Source organism: Colletotrichum scovillei, assembly GCF_011075155.1.
Source record: "Colletotrichum scovillei strain TJNH1 chromosome Unknown Contig00010, whole genome shotgun sequence".
NCBI classification, from domain to species: Eukaryota; Fungi; Ascomycota; class Sordariomycetes; order Glomerellales; family Glomerellaceae; genus Colletotrichum; species Colletotrichum scovillei.
The window spans coordinates 1,390,077-1,413,590 of NW_023336268.1; the positions used below are offsets into that span (position 1 = coordinate 1,390,077).

Below are 23,514 nucleotides of genomic sequence, written 5' to 3' on the forward strand. Positions count from 1 at the left end.
CAACTCACTCAGGTACTCGCTACTTCTGCCAAAAACCCCCCAGTCAATAACGATATCATCTGCCTCGGGCAAAAAACGATACTCAGCAGCGCAGCACTGGCTTTCATATACCAGCCAAGGGAGGGAGGCATCACACAGACCCTCAGACCTGCTTTCTCATTCACTCTGCTTCTTTCATCCGGCATTGCTTTCTGTCCATAGACCTTTTGATACCCCCTTGAACCCCTCTTCTACCACTCTTCCTCCACCACATATCCTCCCATCATGCCTGTTGTAACTCCCGACAAGCTGGCTAGCCTGCAAAGGCATGCCGTGGATGTGCGCAACGTAAGTTATCATCTGATCATCACTCAAATCTCTCAGTGACTGACCGCGACCAGATTTGCATCCTGGCCCACGTTGATCATGGCAAAACATCACTGACAGACGCCCTATTGGCAACAAACGGCATCATCTCACCCAAACTCGCCGGCAAGATTCGGTACCTCGACTCCAGACCTGATGAGCAGCTCCGAGGCATCACTATGGAATCCTCTGCCATCTCCCTCTACTTCTCCATGCTGAGGAGATCCGCACCCGACGCCGAGCCCGAAGCCAAGGAGTACCTCATCAACCTCATCGACTCGCCCGGCCACATTGACTTTAGCAGCGAGGTCTCCACCGCCTCACGCCTGTGCGACGGCGCCGTCGTGCTCGTCGACGCCGTCGAGGGCGTGTGTAGTCAGACCGTGACCGTCCTGCGCCAGACGTGGACCGAGAAGCTCAAGCCCTTGCTCGTCATCAACAAGATTGACCGACTCATTACCGAGCTCAAGATGACGCCTGCCGAGGCCTACACTCATCTCAGCAAGATCCTCGAGCAGGTCAACGCCGTGTTGGGAAGTTTCTTCCAGGGCGAGCGTATGGAGGAGGATCTCAACTGGCGCGAGCGGATGGAGGAGCGCGTTCAGGCGGCGGCTGCCAAGGAGGCTGGCCCGGATTCCATGACCGAGTCTGGCGAGCTGCAGTTTGAGGAGCGCGATGACGAGGATCTCTACTTCGCGCCGGAGAAGAACAACGTCATTTTCAGCAGCGCCATTGACGGTTGGGCATTTACAGTGCGCCAGTTTGCCGGCTTATACCAAAAGAAGCTCGGCATCAAGAGAGATGTCATGGAAAAGGTGCTATGGGGTAGCTTCTATCTCGACCCTAAGACCAAGAAGATTCTGGGCCAGAAGCATCTCAAGGGGAGAAACCTAAAGCCCATGTTTGTGCAGCTGGTGCTGGAGCCTATCTGGACCGTCTACCAAGCCACCGTCGGCGGCGACAACAACAGAGGCGACCCCGCGTTGCTGGAGAAGATTACAAAGTCCCTCGGGCTGACGATCCCGCCACACATCATGCGCTCCCGAGACCCCCGCCTGCTCCTGACCACAGTCTTTGCGTCCTGGCTGCCGCTCTCGACAGCTATGCTGGTTTCCGTCATCGAGTCACTGCCATCACCGCCCGTTGCGCAAGCGGAGAGACTGCCCGAGATGCTGGAAGACGTCCCCGGCTCAGATGCCATCAACGAAGAGATCAAGAACGCCATGATCTCCTTCAAGACCGGCCCGTCGGACCCTGTTGTGGCCTACGTCAGCAAAATGGTTTCTGTCCCCGAAAGCGAACTTCCCCACAACAAGCGTAAGCCAGGCCAGTTGACCGCCGACGAGGCGAGAGAACTCGCCCGTAAGAAGAGAGCAGAAGCGGCTCGCGCCCAAGCCGCGGCACCTTCCAGCGGAAACGGAATCAACGACCTTACGACGGCGCTCGAGGAGGTCAACCTGGACGGCTACGCTCCTGAGCACGAAGAGAAAGAAGTCGACCCCGAACACCTCATCGGCTTCGCGCGCATGTACTCAGGCACCCTCTCCGTCGGCGACAGCCTCTGGGTCATCCCTCCCAAATGGTCTCCCGCCAACCCCAATGCTCAGCCCTCGCCGAAGCAAGTCACCGTCACGGCGCTCTACATGCTCATGGGCCGCAACCTCGAGTCCCTCGACTCCGTCCCGGCAGGCGTCGTCTTCGGCATCGGCGGCCTCGAGGGCCACCTCCTCAAGAATGGCACTCTCTGCAGCCGCCTCGATGGCGCCGTCAACCTCGCCGGCGTGGCGGGCACATTGGGCAAACCCATCGTCCGCGTCGCCCTCGAGCCCGTCAACCCAGCCGACCTCGACAAGATGATCCACGGCCTCCGCCTCCTCGTCCAGTCCGACCCCTGCGCAGAGTACGAGCAGTTCAGCAGCGGCGAGCACGTCCTCCTTACCGCCGGCGAGCTGCACCTTGAGCGCTGTCTCACGGATCTCAAGGAGCGCTTCGCCCGCTGCGACATCCAGGCCGGCGCCCCCATCGTTCCCTACCGCGAGACCATTGTTCGCGCCGAGGAGATGCGCCCCCCCGCGAACAAGGACCTCGGCCGCGGCGTCGTCGTCGGCACCACCTCCTCCAAGCAGGTCTCAATCCGCCTCCAGGTCCGTCCTCTGCCATCCGACGCCACGGACTTCCTCCTCAAGAACGGCGACGTCATCAAACGCATGTACTCTGATCGCACACCTGCCGCCAACAACACTACAGCCGAAGAAGCCCAGGGCACCGAAGGCACAGGCGCCACCGCCCCCGGCGAAGAAAAGATCGACGTCGACACAGACCTGACAGCCGCAAAGACAATGTCCCTCGACGACTTCAAAACCGGCCTCCAATCCGCCCTCGAGTCCTCCCGCGGCGGCCGCGAACACTTCAAATCCGCCATCGACCGCATCGCCGCCTTTGGCCCCCGCCGCACCGGCCCCAACATCCTCATCGACGCCACAAAAGAAGGCCTCCTCGCAAAGCTCTTCTCCCAATCAGCCTCCTCGGAACGCGACGGCTCAGCAGCACCCCAAGCAGACGAAGCCCTCCACCCGGCCCACGTAGCCGACAAGATCCCCTACGCCTTCCAGCTCGCCACGGCCCAGGGCCCCCTCTGCCACGAACCCGTCCGCGGCATCGCCGTCTTCCTCGAAGACGTCGTCATCAACCCCACCGAAGACGAATCCTCCGCCCGCGACCGCCTCCCCCGCCTAACGGGCGAAATCATCAAGACCTTCACGTCCTCCCTCCGCTCCGGCATGCTCGACTGGTCCCCGCGCCTGATGCTCGCAATGTACACCGTCGAAATCCAAGCCTCGACGGAAGTCCTAGGCCGCGTCTACGACGTGCTCACCCGCCGCCGCGGCCGCGTCCTCTCCGAGGCGATGAAGGAGGGTACACCTTTCTTCAGCATCAACTCTGTGCTGCCGGTGGCCGAGTCGTTTGGCTTCGCGGACGAGATGCGGAAACGCACGTCGGGCGCCGCGCAGCCGCAGCTTATTTTTGCGGGGTACGAGGTGCTTGACCAGGACCCGTTTTGGGTGCCGTTTACCGAGGACGATTTGGAGGATTTGGGCGAGTTGGCGGATAAGGAGAATGTGGCCAAGAGGTACATGGATGGTGTGAGGAGGAAGAAGGGGTTGTTGGTGGAGGGTAGGAATGTTGCTAGGGATGCGGAGAAGCAGAAGACTCTCAAGAGGTGAAGAGTGTTTGTTGTGGGTTCGGGGAATGTGGTTGATGGTATAGCATTGAAATTGGTTTTGGTAGAGGTAGCTAGCGTTCGAATAATTGGGGGGGAAAAGGATATAAAATGCTTGTCACTCACTTTTTTTTTCAACCATACCTGCTTATTCTTGTGAAATTCCTCGCTCTCCGTCGGCCCCCTCAGAATGAGTGTCTTGTAATCAGGCATCAACTCACCGATCAAGACAGCAGCAAACATCGTGATAATCTACCGCTGACACACACCTACAACCACGACTAGAGAAACAATCACATATTGTATACTTCTGCATTTCGATTCTCTTAGCCTAGCATCTATTTTGCTCCATCCTAGTACCTCACTAAGTTGAGAAGGGAAGAATTTAATTTCTTCTTCACACACACTCAAAGCCATTTCAATCGTCAGACCCATCATACGTTCCATTTTAAACCATCACACACCACCCCTTGGTAGCAAAAAGAAGAAAAGAACCCAAAAGAGCCCAGCTCGCCATCATTTTTGGTATCGAAGGGCAATGTGGTAGCAAGATGCGGAGAGGAGCGGGAGAAAGGAAGAACAGAACGTGGGTTTACGAGCGTGAATAATCATAAAGAAACATGAACAAGCCATCCGTCTGGAGGAGGAATTTCATAACTCAGGGCGAATGAATCATCTATCGTTGCACGCAAAACAAGGAGGGGAGAAAGAGGAGGGAAAAGAGTAAGTAGAACTTTGGTTGAGAATTTTTGTGTTTGGATTCCTTTGAAGCTCCTTGTTGTGACTAAGAGCTGAGTTGAATCCTGGCGGACCGGTATGGTAGGTAGGACTGTTACTTCGCTGGATCCCCAAGGACCCCTTGGGCAATGAAGGGTCCCAGGGACACAGTAGAGGAGAGAGGAAACAAAGGAAAAGTGAGCGAGAATAATAAAAAACAGCATGGTCATGAGCCCCCTTTTTCTTCCAACTTCCATGAGCCCTTTTTTTAGTAACCACTTCGCAAACTCCGATGAATGCGTGCGAAAGTGCGCGCCTTCTCTAGTCGTTGAGCCGAGGAGACCTATCTTGCCCTGGGATGATGGCAAGCCACCTGAGCCAAAGACCGCAGAGGGTGCTGAGTAAAAAAGGAAAGTTTTTGATTCCTTCAGCAGATCCATAGTGAGCCAGTTAATGTCGTGTCGAAAAGCAAAGTATCGAAATAGAGAATCCATGCCCTTCAAGCCCCAAGTAAGCGGTTCGTGGCGTAAAGTCGTTCGTCAGAATCGTATTCGGAGTCGTCTGGGTATATGTGATGACGAGATATATCGTCTAGGCCCCGCAAGCAGACACGTGGGAGCATCTTCTCGGCGATAATTGCCGACTCAACTGCGGCCTTGACCGCACTGGGTCCAACCGGACGCTGAAGGATGAACGGACTGTGCACGCCCACCTCCTAGGCAGTGCCACGGGGTCCAACATTGCGACGGCCCTTGTTGGGGACCGTGGTCCAACCATCGTCCTCCACGGGGGCAGCATCGCCAGACTCACTGCCAGCGGCAGCCGGAGCCTGCTTCTCGGCAGGGCCGTTGGAACGAGGAGGGCGGCCTCCCTCGAATCGGCCACCACCACGGGGTCCACCACGTCCACCTCTGGGTCCGGTAGGGGCACCACGAGAGGCGCCAGATGATCTCCAGCTGTTGGCCTCAGCAGCGCGAGACTTGGGGGCCTCCTTGGGCTCTCTTGTCTCCTTGGCTCTGACGGGAATCTTCTGCTCCTCAGATGTGCCGTTCTCCTTGTCAGCAGCAGTGTCCTGGGCGACCTCCTCCTTGGGAGCCTCAGCGGCCTCCTTCTCAGCCTTCTCCTTGGCAGCGGCCTCTTGCTCGGCCTTCTCCTCGGCTTCCTTAGCAGCGGCCTCCTTGGCAAGGCGACGCTCCTCCTTGGCCTTCTCCTCGGCCTCGCGCTTCTCCTTGGCCTGTTGCTGCTTCTTCTCCTCAATCAGGCGCTCCTTCGCGGCAGTGTCGATGGGACGGGCAGCACCGAAGGGGCTGGCCTTGGAGTCAGTTCCGGAGGGAGACGTGACGTCGGGAGCCTCGGAAACAGTGCGCTTCGCCAAGTTCAACTTGGGACGGCCGACGGGAGCGGCGGGGGCGGCTGAAGGGGACGAAGGCGCCTCGCTGCCGTCGCGGGACTGGGCAGCATCGGGGCGCATCTTGGTTCTCCACTGGCTGTCGGTCTCGGCGGCAGTGGGGACTCTCTCCGGGCGGGGAGGACGAGAGTCCTGGCGGGGTCCCTGACCCTCACCCCAGGCGGCGGGGGACTGGCGGCGGTCGCGGAACTCGCGGGGTCCATCGTTGGTACGGGGACGGCTGCCATCGCGGGAGCCAGAGCCCTCCTTGGGAGCAACGGGGGAAAGGGGGCCTCTGCGCTCCCAGTTGCCAAAGTCGCGGACCTTTCCGTCGTCCTCACGGGGCTCGCGAGGCTCACGGGGGCCACGGCGCTCGCCAAAGTCGGAGGGGCGACGATCGTTTCCACCACGTCCAGGCAAGTCGGGCAGGGGACCCTTGCGGGACCAGTCGCTGAAGTCGCGGTTGGATTCGCCGTCACGGTTACCGCCACGGGCTGTAAAATATGTCAGCAGTCAGCTTGAGGATGGCTTCTGGATATGTACTCACGAGGATCGGCAACCTTGATTCTGATAGCACGTCCCTGGAAAGTCTGGCCATCCAGAGTCAAAGCCTGCTTCAGTCCCTCGAGATCCTTGAACTCGGCGTAGGCGAAGCCCTTGGGGCGCTGCTGCTCGCGGTCCTCGATAATACGGACGCTGATGATGTCACAGCCCTCGAAGAACTCGTTGACGGTCTCCTCGGTGGCATCGTAGGACAGGTTGCCAAGGTGGGCGGTGTAGGGGGGTCTCTCGGGGAGCTGCTGGGGAAGGTTCTCGCGGATGGAAGAGTAACCACCGTAGTCTCCTGTACACTGATTAGAGTTGTCTCTCATTTCCAACTATTCGAGATAGACTTACTGCGCTCGGGACGGTCACCACGGTCACCGCCGCCGCTACCCCAGCCACCTTGGCTGGGACGGTAGCCAGCGCGCTCGGGAGCGGGGAGAGCCTGAGTGCCTGTGAAGATGTCAGTGGGCAAGAAACCGAATGCATGCGGCGCCAGGCTGGCTCGTGGAAGTGTGGCATACCGGCTACAAGGTGTTAGCATTCTCTTCCGATAAGTGGTTTCTGAGACAGCATCAACTTACTGTACGTATCCTCGACCTCATCAGCCCATGATCCGCCGTAGCCTATATAAAGTGTCAGTCGATGATGTACTAATCCGATAGTCGAGCAAGAGATGAAGTGGGCGGTGGCAGTTGTCGAGGGAGCGTTTGTATAGGGAGGTATCGGAGGGGGTGCGACTGACTGGAGTCCTGCAGGAAGTCGCCAAGGGCCATCTTGACCTGCTCCTTCTTCTTGGGCGCTATAATGACACAGTTAGTCTTGGTACGGGCTAGGGACGTCGCAGCAGCTTGCGACAGCGAGCAGGGTAAGACGAACCCATGATTGCGGTGTTGAGACGGCTTCGCGCGTCGACTATGTTCGATGCGCGATGCGGGGAGTTTGTAGTAAGAGCCGAACGGTGCGGCTGTTGGTTGAAGATGCGGGTTTGGTGGGAGTGTTGGTGCGGAGAGGATTGGAAATGTCCGAGGGATATTTCGCAGTGTCGTGGGGTAGGGAGACGTCGCCTAAGGAAAGGGATATCTCTTGACACCGGAGATGGAAGAGGTCTTTTTTAGACGATACGTCAGAGGGTATCGGAGACGTAGTAGACTTTTGTGAAAAACGACCCAGCTTGCGGTGATTTGCTGGGGCTGGTGGTCTTTTGGGGGGGGAGGAAAGGGTCGAAGTTTTACCCGCGCAGCAGAGAGGCAGAGGGTGATTGAAAGTTTGTGAGGGTTGGACAATTTTCTCGAGGTGGCCAGGAGTGGGAGGCACTAGCCCCGCCGCGGCTTAGCTTACTTTTTCAACCTAGCGCCCCGCCAAAGACGCACGGGCCAGGACCACCGGGAAAACCCGTGATTGAACAATTCCCATAATGAAAGAGGGGCTCACAGCTGTTTTTTCCCTTCTTTTTGAGCCCAGTGCTTCCAGTGACTTCAGCGGGGTGAGCCTTGAGGCCTCAGCGTTTTTCCCGCCTGTGTTTCCCCCTCCATCCCTCCCGTGCAGTACCAGCCCATTCATCATTTCCCCTGCCCACCGCCCTGTGCTTAGCTGTGCTGTGATGTGCCACTGGTGGCCCCTTCAGTGTTTACTGCTGTTGGTACCTCAGCACCTTAGGTAAGTTAAAGGTTCCTTAGCTAAGGTACGAAAGTACGTATACAAGGTACAAGCTTGAGATCATCAACCTGGAAGGAGAAAAAAAAGTGAATGATGTGCGCCTGCAGTTGACAATCACCCCCGCCTTTCTTGCATCTATCGGGTCTGCACGGTCCATTCTCGTTTTGAGCCGCACGAAACATTTGAACAACGTCGCCAACTCGCTTGATTAGTACTCCCCCGTTTAATGCATGTATTGCACCCTTGCCCAAAGCTTCCAGAACAACCGACATATCTGATCGGGCCCATCGACTGTAAGCCAGCTGATCGTCATCTCTGCTTTTGTTGCAACCCAATCTTTTAGTCCTTCATCATGTCAGATGAGGCGAGGAGGGATGGCACAGAGGAGCCCAGACCAAGGCGGCAGCCTCGAGGTTTGCTGCCACCAGGTTTGGTCGACCTCTTGGGTCCGCCCCTGAAAGTTGGCGCCATGACTGGTAAGTGAAGACATCGGAGATACAACCTCATCAGATTGATAATCTGAGGGCTGTCTGTCTCGATTCAGGTTGCAGTTCTATGGCTAACATCTCCAACAGGTACCATCGGTGTGTTCAGTGGCATTGCAGCCGGCATTATCCGGGATTCCACACCAGCTCTGTTCGCGGTAGCATCTGGCATCCAGTGGTTCGCCCTCGGTTCAAGTTACTGGCGTATGTTGCCGCAATCCTCACATATTTCATGAGGGCGTGCTGAATGTTTCATCGTAGTGTCGAGATCTGTGGTGATGGCCGCGTGGGGCGGCGAAGAGAAGCTCTCCAACTCATCCAAGATTCAAGCAAGTGCCCTTGCGGGAGGCACAGCAGGAATGGTCGGAGGACTGATTCGTGAGCATCCCTTTCTTCCTGAGATATCGAAAGTCTCTAACGCGCTCATTAGGTGGTCCGAAAAACATCATCCCCGGAGTCATTGTTTTCTCCCTCATCGGAGGAACGGGTCAGGCCTTTGTGAACGCGTCGCAAGGCCGGCCTGAGGTCACGGAAAAGAAGAAGAGCATCTTCGAATCAAGTTGGAGCCCTCTGAAGAAGCTCTCAGACGACGATTACCGCGACATGATTGATGAAAAGATGCTCAGGATAGACGCCGAGATCGCTCTCATTGACGAAAAGATTGTGGAGCTTCGCGCGGCAAAAGCAGCAGCTCCTCCGCCGCCCCCAAAGGACGCACCGCAACCACCAGATGCTCGGTAGTCGAGTATTGCGTCTGTTTAATCATCATGTATAACTCTGTCAGCATTACCACTGTAAATTGTACCAACAAGCAAAACTTTATTCATTTGGTTTTTCGAAGCGAGCTATCTCATACTTGCACTGCGCCAACTCTTCCTAACTGCACTAGGATCCATACTGCATTCATCTGGTTCATCGCGTAACACCAGATCAAGATCTTGAGCAGTGCCAGATTGAGTTGCACCCAATTCAAGATTACCCCTGGCATCATGATCATGCTGACGTTGATTGGCCAGACATGCATGCAACCTAGGTAGCCTCACGCTATTGGATACGTCCTCAAGAGTGAGCAGCCGCGGCTCAAACGCTTCTCTCACATCAGCAACGGAGCCACTGCGCAACAAGCCTTTCCAGATGTCAGGGACTTTATCGCCAATCGATGTATATATGACCAACTCGCCATGAGGCTAATCAATACCTCAACACTACAACTCGAAGACTTCTTCGACTCGGATCTCCCTAAATACGCCATCCTCTCACATACCTGGGGCCCCGAAGAGGTCACTTTTCAAGAGTGGCTGCTATGGCAAGAAGACGACCTCGGCTCCCGCAAGCGCATAAACTCCAAGCGCGGGTTCCAAAAGATTGCAAACACGTGCCGCATCGCCCGTCAGGAGGGCATCAGCCACGTCTGGGTCGACACCAACTGCATCGACAAGAAGAGCAGCGCCGAGCTCTCCGAGGCCATCAACTCCATGTTCGCCTGGTACCGCGGGGCGTCCATCTGTTACGTCTACCTGGAAGACCTCGAGCCCGGCGGGGCAGCGAGGGCCGATCTGCGTCAGTGCCGGTGGTTCACGAGGGGCTGGACGCTCCAGGAGCTGCTGGCGCCTGCGGACATGACCTTTTACGACGGCACGTGGGAGCCCATTGGGACCAAGGAGACCCTGGCGTACCCGATCGCTTCCATCACGGGCATCGACGTCGACGTCCTCATCTACCCGCAGACCCTTTCCTCCGCCTGCGTCGCCAAGAGGATGTCGTGGGCGTCCAGCCGGCAGACGACGCGGACCGAGGACACGGCGTACTGCCTTCTTGGCATCTTCCAGATCCACATGCCTCTTCTCTACGGCGAGGGCCACGAGGCCTTTCGCAGACTACAGGAAGAAATCATGAAGGTCTCGACGGACCAGAGCCTCTTCGCGTGGGACTGGACCGAGAAGACGATGGACCCCCGCCGCGACCTCTGGGTCACCCTGCTGGCGCCGCATCCCTCTGCGTTCTCCGGGTGTGGGCAGGTTGTCAAGTGCAGGACCGCCGCGGACGACAACTGGTCCGTGGGAAAGGAGTTCACAATGACAAACCTCGGGCTCAGCATGACGCTGCCGCTCATCAAGACGGCCTCCTCGACGACGGTGTACGCGGCCATCAACTGCAGGCACGATATCAAGAATCACGACGACACGGTTATCTGCATCCCGCTCTGGACCACGTCCTTCACGTCGACGTTTGGACGGCACAGGTCGAGACCGCAGGCGAACCTGCCGATCCCGCTAGCTAACGTATCGATGCCCGCCCGGTATGCTGCGCGCCGCCAACAGCAGCAGCAGTCCGGCCGCGGTTCTTCCGTCTCTGTCTCGTACTTCCCTCGCTTCTCGGAGCTGCCGGGCTTCAAGATGTCAAGATCATTTCAGAAACAGGTCTTACCAGTGTACGATGCTGAGCCCGACAAGCCGCCAGAATTACTCTTCCAACTATTTTCCTGTAACGACGCGCTGGAGTCGTGGCAGGTGGGCGACGACGCGGAGGCCGATCCGCAGGAGTATCTACAGACGGCGGCGCACGCGAGCAAGAGGTTTGCGAATAAGGAGGTTCACGCATTCTGTGTGAATCTCATCAACCACGGCGGCGGCGGCAGCAGCACTAGTAGCAGTAGTAATGGCAGCCGTAACGGCAACGGTGCCGGGCCCAGCAGGCCGCGGCGGTGGTGTCTCATCATCATGTGGTGCGAGGCGTCCGGGTGGAAGAGGGTATTCTTCCGGGAGGACAAGGGTAAGAATCTTTCGCCGCCGCACGTGAGGAAGCGGTTCATGGACTTTTTGCTCGAGACGTCGTGGTTTGCGTTGCATGGGGATACTGCGACGTGTGATGGGTTAAAGGTTGAGGTCGGGATGAAGCATGATCCTCCGCGGGATGGGTATTGTCCGGTCGTGCCTTTATATTTTAACAAAGACCATTAATTGGATCGACTCAACCGCGTTGATGCGAAGATGGGGGAAAAAAGACTGGACGTCCAGCTAGCTACCTTGATATGAGTAGGTAGCTACGATGACGGATAGAGATGTCATGCCGCTGGAGCTAGAATATGGTCGGGCATGACTCGTTTTTGGAGTCGCCATTGACTTATCATGTAGCTTCGACGTTGGCTAGCTTAGTCCCTTGGTAGCTCCCGATGTTCTAATGGTCGGGTTTGCTTGACGAGCTGCATATTTAGGTAAATAGGAGGGAAACACATGTTTCAAGATTCTGCATGTAAATGATATACCGGAAGACAGTCACAGACTCTGGGGTCAGACTTTGATCCATAACCCTGGTTCCTTGATTCCGGTCCAGAGGTTGTCCAAAGGTACGTTCGAGCTTGGCTAGATCTGGGTGAGGGGAGGCTGAAATTCACAATGCGGGTAGAAAAGGCTCCTGGTCCTTGCACGTATCCATGCGCCCTGTCGTGCTCACCAGATCTCACTCACCGAGACAATATCTCGTTCTACGATACAGGTCTCTGTGTATGAGTTCCTCGTAAGTCCGATGGCTTACATCATAATAGTGAGTTCAGGGAGGAACGATACTGGGGAGGCGCGCTTGCTGCACGTGCTAGATCCTTGGAGCAGCCCTTAGCTCCCGACGAGACCAAGGGCAAGGGGCGGACAATCAGGCACAGGCACAATATCTTTTGAGGCGTAAGGCGATGGTACCGTCCGATGCAGCGGCGCATTGATGGTTGAACTTTGAGCACGGCCCCTCGTTGATGCAAGTGTTTAGTGTTAGTGATGCAAGTGATTGTTGAATTCAAGGTTGATGGAGGAGGATCTCCGATGTGCTGCATTGGCACCTGGGCGGCTGGTACCACGCGGTGGCTGGCAGGTAGGCCGGAGACAGGTGGATACCAGGCGAGCGGGAGTTTCCACTCTGAGAGACTAAGGAGCCAATGGAGATTGGGTAAGGCCGGAAGTGGCCGAGGATGTGCATCGATTGGACGGGGACTCGGGAGTGAAGGAGCCATAACTCCGGGCCTTTGCGTTTATACGTCTACGTACCTTTCCTTAGCTAAGCATGATACTTGTTTGACAATTGGACACATTCCCACTCCACCACGTCGCTTCTCTCGATATGCACCATGACATATTTCCTGTCATATAATACCTAACTTAGAGAGAGACTACATGACTACCTACCATCTTGGTTCAATAGCTATCAATGCAAGTGGATGAAATGCTGACCACGACTTCATTTCCACCCGCCAAATTCCCCAACAGCCCTGTTCCTGGATTCCGCCGCCCCCGTCCGTCCCTGTGCAATCCCTAGCCAAGCTCAGACCGAACCGTGCTTGTCCCCATTCTGTCTAGACCCGAGTCTTACCAATCGTTCCTGTCTCTGGTCATCGCACTAATTACCAGTAATAATTGTGGCCATTGGAATTCATTTGTGTGTATCCGTACTCTGTCCAAATGGGTAGGTATTGTTATGACCTGGACTACCTAGGTACCTTAGCAAGCTTAGCTACATTTACTTACCTTACCTTAGCTGAGGTACGCCATCGCGCCGTTTATCGCCCATAAGCCCCATTGCATCTCATCATTATTTGAGCTATCCGATCATCCGGGCCAATCCTTACACACACCCACAGACGAGACGAGTACGAATACTGCACCGCTGCTCCGGTGCCCAGGAGTCGGAAGTACCCCATTGCCTGGAGAGAAGACGACTGGAGACTGGAAACTGGAGCACCTCGGGAATAGGAGCAATCTGCTATTACTCTCGTCATCCAGAACCGGCAGCAGGGTTCCGTGTGGACAGCCGCCGCCGCCTCGTGCCGAGCAATAAGAAAACGACAAGGGCTTAGACGAACGACGTCTTCTCGCATTTCGCCAACCGCAAATCCCAACTGCGAGTCCCAATTCCTCCGCCAATTCCTGGCTCATACCTAGGCACTCCGTAGCGACGACCTGGACTGCGTCACTCCTCTGCAAGACAAGACGAGCGAGACCTGCATCATCCTCCACCAGCACCTCCGATCCGCACCTTTGCCCTCCTTTTTGCTTTGCTCTCTCTTTATACTTTCGTTCTCTGCCATAGGCAAAATCCTACGCGTCCAATCTAAGCCTCTTTCAATTAATCTTGGTTCCGCCCGCCGCCCCCAACGAAACGTGCTCTCTCTCTCGGTCTCTCAATCTCCGCCCTGCACCACATCGCAGCCAGGTTTACCCCAAAACCTCCCACCAACATCCCCATTTCCCGATCCCACCACATTTCCATTCTCCCTTCCGGGCCAGCCAAGGGATCCGATCATCAGTCTCACCCGCCACCATCCGCACCTGCAACCGTCTGCGCGTCGATTTCTTGAACACTCGCGATCGACCAACCACACTGGTTAGCTAAACTGCACATTTCCGTCGACGACTGTAAGCGCGAAGGCGCCGAAACTCTGCTGTCCCAAAGCCGAGTGTTACCTCTCCACACCCACGAACCTACCACCCCCAAGCACCGTTGATCGACGACATGGCGCGCTCGGATTGTAGGAAACGGAGATAAACGTGCGGGATACCATAGAGATCTGGGTCTTTTCCAGGTATGGCCGGCCTGACCTCTGCGTCTCCATTTCAAACTACATGGACTCCTTCTCCGTGTACTATTCGCATTCACGCTACTTGCGCTGGAAATGTTGGGAAGCTGACGTTGTCTTAATGGTGGTGGTGATATAGATACCGAAGCGAGCCACCGATCGCCCGAGTCGTTCTGCCGACTCACTATGGCTCTGCTCAATCCGACCTTCCTCTTCGGCGTCGTTGTCCTCCTCTACCTGTCCTCCTTTATCCTCTTCGCCGTCGTTCGAATCCTCACCGGCGTATCGATCCAGCGAATCGGCTACTTTTCCCTCCGGAGACTCGCCTACACCCCACGAGATGGTTTCAAGATCGAGGTTCGCGGCCTCGGGCTCAACGTCCACCGCCCAACATTTGCTCAGCCCACCTGGCTGAGCGTCGTCATCAGCGAGCTCACCGTCACGGTCGACATCCGCGAACTCGACGGCAAGAAGGGCGAGGACAGCTCAACCGATTCCGACAGCAGCACCGACGCGGAGGAAGAGCCGGAGGTGCCGGCCGCCGAACCACAGCCCAAGGTGCCACTAATACGTCGAAACGGCGGACCCCCGCCCCGGAGCGAGACATGGAAGCACTTGATGAAGCTCAAAGACCGGATGAAGAGGGCGCACCGCAAGCTCAACTGGCTGCGGATGGTGGACGTCGTCGCCACAAACTCCACGATCAAGGTCGTCGACGTCGGCGACGTCCAGTTTGGAAGCTTGACCGTCGCCGTCGACACGCGGCGCAAGATGGTGGACCGCGCTCGCTTCTTCTTCCAGGCTCGCAACGACAAGAACAAGCAGAAGCAGCGGCAGGCGGAGTGGATCATGACGCTGCGCAGTGTTCTCTTCACGCCCGAGGGCAAGGAGTCCCTCGAGATTCTCGACAATGCGACGCTCAATATCCATGGATTCTTATACGAGGCGCTGGATGGGCTGCGGGACGCTGCGATTGCCCTCAAGCTGGGCCGTGTTCATATACCCTACGACGACGTGCGCGTGTGCGCCGATCGCTTCAAGCAGTGCAAGTTGGCCGCGCGCTCGTCCACCCTGTCCGACGAGCCAGCCGACGTCTTCATGGACAAGGTCATACACGAGGTCGCCCAACCCGGCAGCACCAACCAGGATCTAATCCAGACCGTGTCCGATTCCAAGGAATTTGTCAGTTCCATCTTGAGGGGCGTTAAGGAGGTCCAGTTTGCAGTCAGTTTTGTTGGCATGACCAAGAGGGTGGAGTCCGTCAAACCTAGTGCCAAGCCCGTCTTGTTGAATGCGTCGATGAAGGAAGTTGGTATAGACTTGCACCGTTTGGACCCCAAGTCGCCGTCGCACAGGATGTACTTCCCGTCCAAGGACATCGCCCACGAAGCTCTCGCCGCGGCCCTGTCCATCTCCGTCGGTGTCGACGACGGCGACGGGAAACCCGAGAGGCTGCTTTACATCCCCATGGCGACAACGACTGTCAAGACGACGCTGCCGTCCAAGACAGTTGAGATGGCGCAGGATGTGGGAGCCGAGGAGAGAAACGCAAACATACTGTTCGCTAATTCCGTAGTAACTTCCCCCTCGGTGGATCTCGACCCTCGCCATCTACCGCTCCTCGTCGCCATGCTGAAGCCAAAGTCCTCCAAGAGATCACGATCTAGCCGTCAACCGCGGCATGTGCTCATATCACGACTCCTGCCCAAGGCTAATATCAAGTTCACCATGCACGAGCCCGTTCTGCGAGTCGCCCTGCCCGCAGTCGACCAGCACGCGGCGCCCGACGACTTTGACCTCATCATATCCTCCATTTCGTCAATATCACTCGACATGGAATCGTTCCATTCTACGGTGGAGGACCTGCACTACTCGCTCGCGTCAACCATGAGGATCCAATCGCACGAATTGTACTATCAGACGTCATCGAGTAACCGATTCGACTTGATTCAGACCGAGTCCTTCGAGCTTAAGGTGCAACTCAGTGCTACGCCAGACGTCCATGTCGTTGCCTCGAGCAATTTGCAGACCTTCTCGATCAAGATGGTGCGCCCCGAGATCACCGACGGTCTCAGACAGATCGTGCGACAGCTGAGGTTAAACGTCGAGCCCGAGAAGCGTTCAAATTCACACACGTCCACCAAGAAGCAAAACTTCCTTCGCGCAATGCCATCTTGGTTGTTGCAGTTTCAGCTCCAAGCGTCAGACTTCAGCATCGAAATTGCGGGCATTGACGAAGACATCTCGGACGATACCCGCGGGGTGTCCCTCCAGCTCGACGAATTTTCCGCAGAGTACCGCGCGCAAAGACTCGAGGGGCTTCAACGGCGGCCATCGCGGCGTAGGGCTAATAGCCGTACAGTGGCCCCTGACTCGGACCTGCTCAAAAGTCCAATCTCACCACCGCCGAGGAAGAAGCAGCAGAACCATGGTGATGGACGGAGGGTCACGTTTCACGTCCGCGGCCTCGAGGCCTACATTGTTGAATCAGAAGACAGAGTCGAGCTAGAGCCGTTTGTCAATATGCCGCGATTTGAGGTGGCCTTCCAGGCCATGAGTGACCAACAGGGGCCGATCTTCCACATTCATGCCGCGATACGGACTGTTCTTTTGCAGTACTCTCTCTTCCGCCACTACTCGGTTGGCGTTGCCATCATGATTCTACGGAAAGCCTTCATGAGGTCAGGCCAAGATGTTGCGTCGCCGCCAATGTCGCCGACGACGCCACGGAAAGACGGCAATGCTGAATTCCTGGCTCCTCCCATGTCACCAGGCTCTCCCTTTATTGACATGAGCGACTACTCTACCTTGACGCCTGAGCTTGTAGCTATCGACCTCAAAGCGGCCCTGGTGCAAATCAAGGCCGAATTGCCAAACGATCCTCAGTTGATGGTCCAAGTCTATGGCGTCGAGGCTGGCCGGCATAGGTGGTCATCGCCATACATTGCGTCCAAGCTCGTTCGGATCTACGTTCAACCGCCTAGGATGCGAGGCACCTGGGCCAGAATGGTCAGCATCAAGGGAGGCCGTGTCGACTATCGCAAGTCACGGCGCAAGCTGACAGGTGGTGAATTCCAAGAAGACAAGATGATCGACGTCAACTCTGACGCTATCCGGTTTGCCGTACCCCACGAGGTTCAGGTCAATAAGATTTCCGACAATATCATTAATACCCTCAAGTCGATCAAGCAGCTTCACCACCGTTTCAAGACGGGTACGAACGAGTACATCCTCGACAAGGTCCCCGGTGGACCAAAGAACGTTCCAAAGGTATCTGTTCGGACACGCTCGCTACTTTTTGAGATGGAAGATGGCGCTTTTGAATGGAAACTCGGCATGATCTACCGCGCCGGTAGAGTAGAGCAGATGCAACGACTCGCCCGTGAAGAAGCATTCGAAGTCAAGAGTAAAAAGGTCCGCGAAGAAGAGTCGAGAAAAGAGTCCGGCAAGCTGCGTGCTCGCTCGCTTTTCAACAGGGGACGACAGCAGAATGGTGCGTCATGGGCCAGGAGCCAAAGTGCAGATGGACGACGGCCTAGCAGCCGGGACGAACGCTCAAGGGGCAGAGCGCCGCGATACGACCCCGATGGCGAAGGCGTTGGCCTTACTGGATCCTCCAAGGTTGCCGAACAAGAAGCACGGGCGAGACTGGATGCATACAACGCACAAAGTTGGAAGAAGCGGATCGATCGATTCTACGTCATGGCCAAGAACGGCATGAAGGAGATTCGAGGTCTATTCTGGGGCCCTGATCAGCTTCCTGACGATCTGGAGGATACGGAGAATATCCTCGAAGTGCCACAGCGGCCCGCGCTCGCGTCTGCACTTATCACCGATCTCCAGTTCGTCATCGACAAGCCTACATTCGCAATGAAGGATCTACCAGACTTTATCAACTCCGTCGGCAAGGGGATGCCTAAGGATATGAAGTACGGATTGCTCGTCCCGATGCATGTCTCGATTGACCTTAGTGAGGCGAGGATATCATTACGCGACTATCCGCTTCCCCTGATTCATATCCCCAGTCTGAAGGCAGGCCAGTCGACAAGACTACCAGCTATGTCGCTCAAGACAAACTTCGTCATAGCGGAAGAGTTCCGAGGTATGGAGTCTACCCGCCGTATCAAAGTCAACATTGTTCCTCCTCGGATCCACGAGCCTGGCGGTAGCAACGAAGGCGGCTTCGCGATCGACGTTCGGCGGACCATTGGACCAGTCAAGTCGTACTCCGACATGCGCGTCGAAATCAACACAGCTCTGCCGACAAGGATCACATGGGGTCCAGCATACCAGCCAGCCATTCAAGACATGATGATGGGTATCGAGTCTTTTACTAAGCCTCAGATTGACCCATCAGAAAGAGTCGGCTTCTGGGACAAGATTCGTCTCAACTTCCACTCCAGGATCCGCGTGGCGTGGAGAGGTGACGGCGATATGCATCTAGCACTCAAGGGAACTCGTGACCCTTACTGTGTGACAGGCAACGGCGCAGGATTCCTGATGTGTTGGCGCAACGAAGTCAAGTGGAATATCAATGCCGACGACGATCCGAAGCGTTTCATGACGGTTGACTCTGGGGAATACGTTCTTGCCATACCCGACTACAGCCATCAAGTCCGCGAAGCTGCGAGACGCACTGGAGAAGACGACAGTCTCATGAGCGAAGACAGCTATAAGTCCGGAGCGTCCTTCAAAAAGGTGGTGATGAAGCTGTCTGGCAAGGTGCAGTGGATGGCCGGCCTCGTCTTTGAACGCGCGATTCAGGACGGAAAACGTAGCTTCGAGTTCAGACCGCATTACGACATTATGTTGCGCGCTCCTCACCATGTCAAACCCGAGGACCAACCATACGATGCTTTCCGCGGTTTCCGAAGCCAGCATATCCACTTATCTATTGCTGTGCGAGCTCCGGTCGACCGTGACTGGATGGCGAACAACGTCGAACCGTCTAGGAGCTACAACACGGTTCATTGTACACCTCGCTTCTTTACTCACTTTTTCGCGTGGTGGTCGTTGTTCGGTGGTGCTATGGCATTGCCCATCCGCCAAGGTCCGCTCTGGCCGGGTCGGGAGAGGAATAGCAAAAAGTTCGGTAAACACCTCTCCACGATCAAGTACAATCTCCTCTTGGCACCGCTGTTCCTCAGTCACATCTACAAGCATAAGGATGTTGAAGATGCTTCGGACAGTGGAGTGTCGGCAACAGGTCTCAAGGTCAGATTCGATAGCTTCATGCTGGATCTGCACCAGAGACGTGAGGAGTTCAACACCCGAGACCGCGGTCGCAAGACTAAGGGAAAGACGAGCGGAATCAAGCTTCACGCGGCCCAGCTTGACCTTGCAGCAGCCGATGTTCGTGCTGTTTCGGCCAGTATACGAGGATCAACGACAGAAGCCATCAAGAAGGGAACGATGGGCGACCTAATAACGAGTCAACGCGACGATAGCACAGACCTGTCCCGATTTACCATTCCTGATAATGACCTCAGTTGGATCGATATGGACGATTTCGTGGAGCTGGATTGGATTTTGCCTACAGAGCCTAACCCGGACACCAAAATTCTTCCACTCGCTTTTGCGCCGCGTCTGACGTACTTCCGACAAACTGACATTGGCGGCGTCATTGCAGGTGACCCGGACCGCAAAAGCCCGTTCGGCGATGAGCCGACTCACTTCTGTATCATGAGCCACGATGACGACCCCAGAAGAGTACAAGCACAACTCATTCAAGAGCGGTTGGTGCAGTTGGATGCTCAAATTGAGAACTACGGACGCAGCCTTGGAGAAGCCGAATTGAAGGTTGTGCGTGACGACGGCAAGGATCCGAAATTGGTTACAGCGTTTGAGAGCCTCCAGCAGCAGGGCGGCATCTTGCAGAAGAAGAAAGCGTACCTCCAGAATATGCTTCGTCAGATGAACAGCAAATCGCCAATCAACGGCAGCAACCCTTTCAGGAGAGAGAGCGAAAGCAACGCGTCTGAGGAATCGATCGGACTGGATAAAGAAGACGACTCTCTTACGATACCCTCGGGAGCGGAATTCGAGAGTGATTTCAACAACCGATTCGTCATCCACAACCTTCATTTCAAGTGGAACAACACTCTTCGAAACGTTGTGCTTCGTTATATCCACCAAGTCAGCCAGCGCAGAGGTTTCGTCTACTACCTATCTCGTCCTGCCGTCAAGTTCATCCTCGACATTGTCGAAGAGCAGTACAAAGCGAAGCAGAACCCAAAGCCTGCGAGCAAGAATAGGACTCCGACCGGGGGTGCTACAGCTGGCGCTTCTCCCGACCTCGATGCCGCAGAACGCGAGTTCAAACAGGATATTGAAGACCGCATCAAGAATATTCTCAAGGACGGCAAGAAATATGTCAACGCTGATGGAAACAGTGGCGAAGACGTGCCCAACGTGCCGATTGATGACCTGTCAAGCGGTATCTCGGACGAATTCACACCGCAAAATAGTTACCACGTTCGACTCATTGCCCCGCAGATTCAACTACAAAGCGACAAGAACAAGAAGAACGTAGTCATTCTCACATCCAAGGGCATGGAACTGAAGGTTGTCGAAGTCATGGACAAGAAGAGACTTGCCGACAACGTCAGCGGTCTCGTACAGAGGAGATTCCTCGTCAACATGGACAGCACTCAGTTCTTCGTCACCCACCAGTCGTACTTTTCCGAAATCGTCACCACATACGCCGGCAGTCGGTACGGCACTCCTGCGACGTCGTCGTGGCCTCCTTGGGTTCCCATGGAAGTTATGTTCGACTTTGAGACGGATCCCTTTGGCTTTAATAGAGTGGTGCAGAAGACGTCCGCAATGCTTCGTTACGAAAAGTACAACACATTGCGTCTCAAGTACAATGATGAGGTCAATACCGAGGGCGCTGGTGATCCTTCCCAACCCAGCAACGAAAGGAAGATGGACAATCTCTGGGTAGAGTTCCCGCAAGCCAGAGCACTATGCAACTCCGGCGACTATTATGCCATGTACGTTATTGTACTGGATCTCCTCATGTACAACGAGCCTCTCGAGAAGACACGGACGGAGCGCCTGGAGAAGATCATGCTCGCCTCAGACTTCAGCGATCTCAGCGGTACGCCTGAGATGGTTGAGAAGTTGCAAGAGCGCATTCGTCAGCTTCAGGATATCAAGTCCCACTTCCAGATATACTCCAAGTACATGGACCAGCGCGGCTGGGAGGACAGACTTCTTCTTGAACGGGACCTGGCAGCATGCGAGGACGAACTTTTCTTCATGATGAAGGCCATTACGTCTTCACAGCGGAGATACGAAACGAACTCGGAAAGCAATGCTCTACTTCGGTGGAGCATCACAGCACGCGACACGGTTTGGCACATGCTTCGAGACAACAAGGAACCGCTCGTCGAGCTGCAGCTCAAGGATGTGGAGTATGATCGTACTGATAACGCAGACGGATCACATATCAACTTGATCAGGGTTGGCAAGGTCTTTGGACTGAACTTACTCCCCGACGCCATGTATCCGGAGATCATTGCACCCTACGCCGAAGGCGACAAGGATATGGGCAATCAAGAGATGATCCGCGTATACTGGTACATGCTTGAAGCCATCGCCGGTATTCCCGTCATGGATCATTTCGAGGTCAACTTGTTCCCAATGAAGATCCAACTGGAACGTGAGATTGGCAAGAGGGTGTTTGAGTACATCTTCCCGGGCATAGACGGCGACAACAAGAACAAGAACGATTCTCCCTTTATGCTCAAGCACCAGCCCACCGAGGACGACGATGAAGACGACGACTCGATGTCTGGCTCTGGTCGTCTGACTGCTAGCGATAAGGACGGATTCAGCACACGACCGGGTTCGCTTGAACTACGTCTGCAACCTACACTAAACTCCGACTCTCCGACCAAGTCAATAAGCAGCAAGAAGTCACTCACGGTCAACACAGGCGAGGGCCAGGGCCATACGTTCCGTCTCTTCCGCTCCGTCGGTACAGGCAAGGTTCCGACCAAGAAGCCTTCATACGAGTCACTCAAGTCAACGAAGGAGCCTCGCCCAGGAATCGGCCGTACCTCGACCGGCTTCTCGTCAAAGGAGAGCACACTTCCTGGTGACAAAAAGTCGCGCTTTGGTCGGCGCAAGGAATCAAAAGCGGAGGATTCCAAACCTTCGGATGACCTCACCAAGATGATGTCACGCGCCAGCAACTACATGACCTTTGCGCAAATCAAGATGCCCTCGGTGGTGCTCTGCCTCAGCTACAAGGGCAAAGACAACCGCAACGTGGAGGACGTTCACGACTTTGTATTCCGCATGCCGGCGGTCGAGTGGCGCAACAAGACGTGGTCGAACCTCGACCTCGCTCTCGCGCTGAAGAAGGCCGTCATCAAGGCTCTCATCTCGCACACCGGTGCCATCATCGGTAACAAGTTCAAGCACCGCCCGAGTAACACGCAAGCCAGCAAGCTCCGAGAACTCGCCAGCGGGTCATCGCTCATCGCACCCACGCCCTCGTCGTCGTCTCAGCACGACGCGGAGAGCATCAACAACAGCGACGACTCGTCGAGCTTATACGGTAACTCACCGGTCGACTACTCCCGCTCCCCACCGCGCTCGTACCACGGCAGCTCGGCCAGCAGCATTCCCATTCCGCGGTCAACGAGTCGGAGTTCCAGCGTCGCGAGCGGGCGGTCCCGTCGGACGGGCGAGTCGAGTCTACAAACGCAGCAATCACAACAGCAGCAGCCCGCCGTCCCCAGTTTCCTCATGATGACGCCGCCGACGCCGCTCGATAGCCGGGCGCCGACGCAAGGGTTGGGCTTCGAGTTGTTGAGGCCTTCTAGTAGGAGTAGTCTGGCGCCGTTTGACCAGGCTGGCGGGGGCACGATTCGGTCGCTTTCACGGTCTGCGACGGGCGCGGAGTCGAGTGATCGGAGGAGGTCTGCCGGAAGCGGGTTCTTGAGGGATAAACTTAGTGCGCTGACGCATCGGAAGCGCGATGGGAATCAGAAGGAGGTTGGCGGTAGTCAGGGTCAGGGCCAGAGGGAGGATACGCCTGAGCGGGAGGAGGAGGACGCGAATGCTGCGCCTGAGAGTCCCAAGGGCACGAAGAGGTTTCCTGGTTTGAGCCGGGTCAAGACTGGGTCATGAGGCGGTCCTAGTGATTTCTGCGGTTGTAATTTAAACGGATGTTGTTCACCCTTGGAGCACACGTAAAAGGTGGAGGTAAAGAATCATGTTTCAACAAATGGAAGGGTAGACTCGGGGTTGGAAGAGCGGGATGGGAGGGACAAACTTTTAGATTTTTTTTTTTTGTGTTGAAGGATGAAGGGAGGGGAGATTAAATACCCGGCGTTGGCTGTGGGAATATTCAAATTCAAACTACGTTATATTCCTGATGCTGGTAGTGTAATTGCATTATTCTGCTTTGGTCTTGTGTGCTTTTCGTTCTTGTGTGCTTTCGATATGATGTTTTTTTTTTTTTTTTTTTTTTTTGGGGTGAGGCGAGAGGCGAGATGTAGAGAAAGGGGAAGGAGAGGAGGGAGATGTAGTATGTAGTATAGAGCTAGCAGGCCGGAGTGTATGATTCTCTTTGTATAAACCA

General features: G+C 55.6%; 3 protein-coding genes across 3 annotated transcripts; 2 read left to right on the plus strand and 1 right to left on the minus strand.

Moving 5' to 3' along the window:
- The first annotated feature begins 31 nt into the window (after positions 1-31).
- HER10_EVM0007749 (elongation factor Tu GTP binding domain-containing protein) lies at positions 32-3,660 on the plus strand. The gene is made up of 2 exons (XM_035477294.1): positions 32-327; positions 381-3,660. The coding sequence occupies exons 1-2, from the start codon at positions 265-267 to the stop codon at positions 3,567-3,569; spliced, it is 3,252 nt and encodes a 1,083-aa protein (XP_035328201.1). The 5' UTR covers positions 32-264; the 3' UTR covers positions 3,570-3,660.
- Positions 3,661-3,875: 215 nt separating this feature from the next.
- HER10_EVM0007495 (RNA recognition domain-containing protein) lies at positions 3,876-7,447 on the minus strand. Its single transcript, XM_035477050.1, has 7 exons — positions 7,092-7,447; positions 6,958-7,014; positions 6,797-6,838; positions 6,737-6,739; positions 6,567-6,665; positions 6,217-6,513; positions 3,876-6,163 (listed from the first exon to the last, which is right to left on the minus strand). The coding sequence occupies exons 1-7, from the start codon at positions 7,093-7,095 to the stop codon at positions 4,998-5,000; spliced, it is 1,668 nt and encodes a 555-aa protein (XP_035328183.1). The 5' UTR covers positions 7,096-7,447; the 3' UTR covers positions 3,876-4,997.
- Positions 7,448-12,960: 5,513 nt separating this feature from the next.
- Positions 12,961-23,176, plus strand: HER10_EVM0010552 (uncharacterized protein). Its single transcript, XM_035480008.1, has one exon. The coding sequence runs from the start codon at positions 14,103-14,105 to the stop codon at positions 23,058-23,060; it is 8,958 nt and encodes a 2,985-aa protein (XP_035328442.1). The 5' UTR covers positions 12,961-14,102; the 3' UTR covers positions 23,061-23,176.
- The last annotated feature ends 338 nt before the right edge of the window (positions 23,177-23,514 follow it).

Coding starts and splice junctions, on each gene's coding strand:
- HER10_EVM0007749 (XM_035477294.1), top strand. CDS start 265: ATGCCTGTTGTAACTCCCGACAAGCTGGCTAGCCTGCAAAGGCATGCC. Junction 328..380: donor ATGCCGTGGATGTGCGCAAC/GTAAGTTATCAT, acceptor GACCGCGACCAG/ATTTGCATCCTGGCCCACGT.
- HER10_EVM0007495 (XM_035477050.1), bottom strand. Junction 6,839..6,957: donor CGACTTCCTGCAGGACTCCA/GTCAGTCGCACC, acceptor CACTTTATATAG/GCTACGGCGGATCATGGGCT. Junction 6,514..6,566: donor TGGTGACCGTCCCGAGCGCA/GTAAGTCTATCT, acceptor ATCAGTGTACAG/GAGACTACGGTGGTTACTCT.
- HER10_EVM0010552 (XM_035480008.1), top strand. CDS start 14,103: ATGGCTCTGCTCAATCCGACCTTCCTCTTCGGCGTCGTTGTCCTCCTC.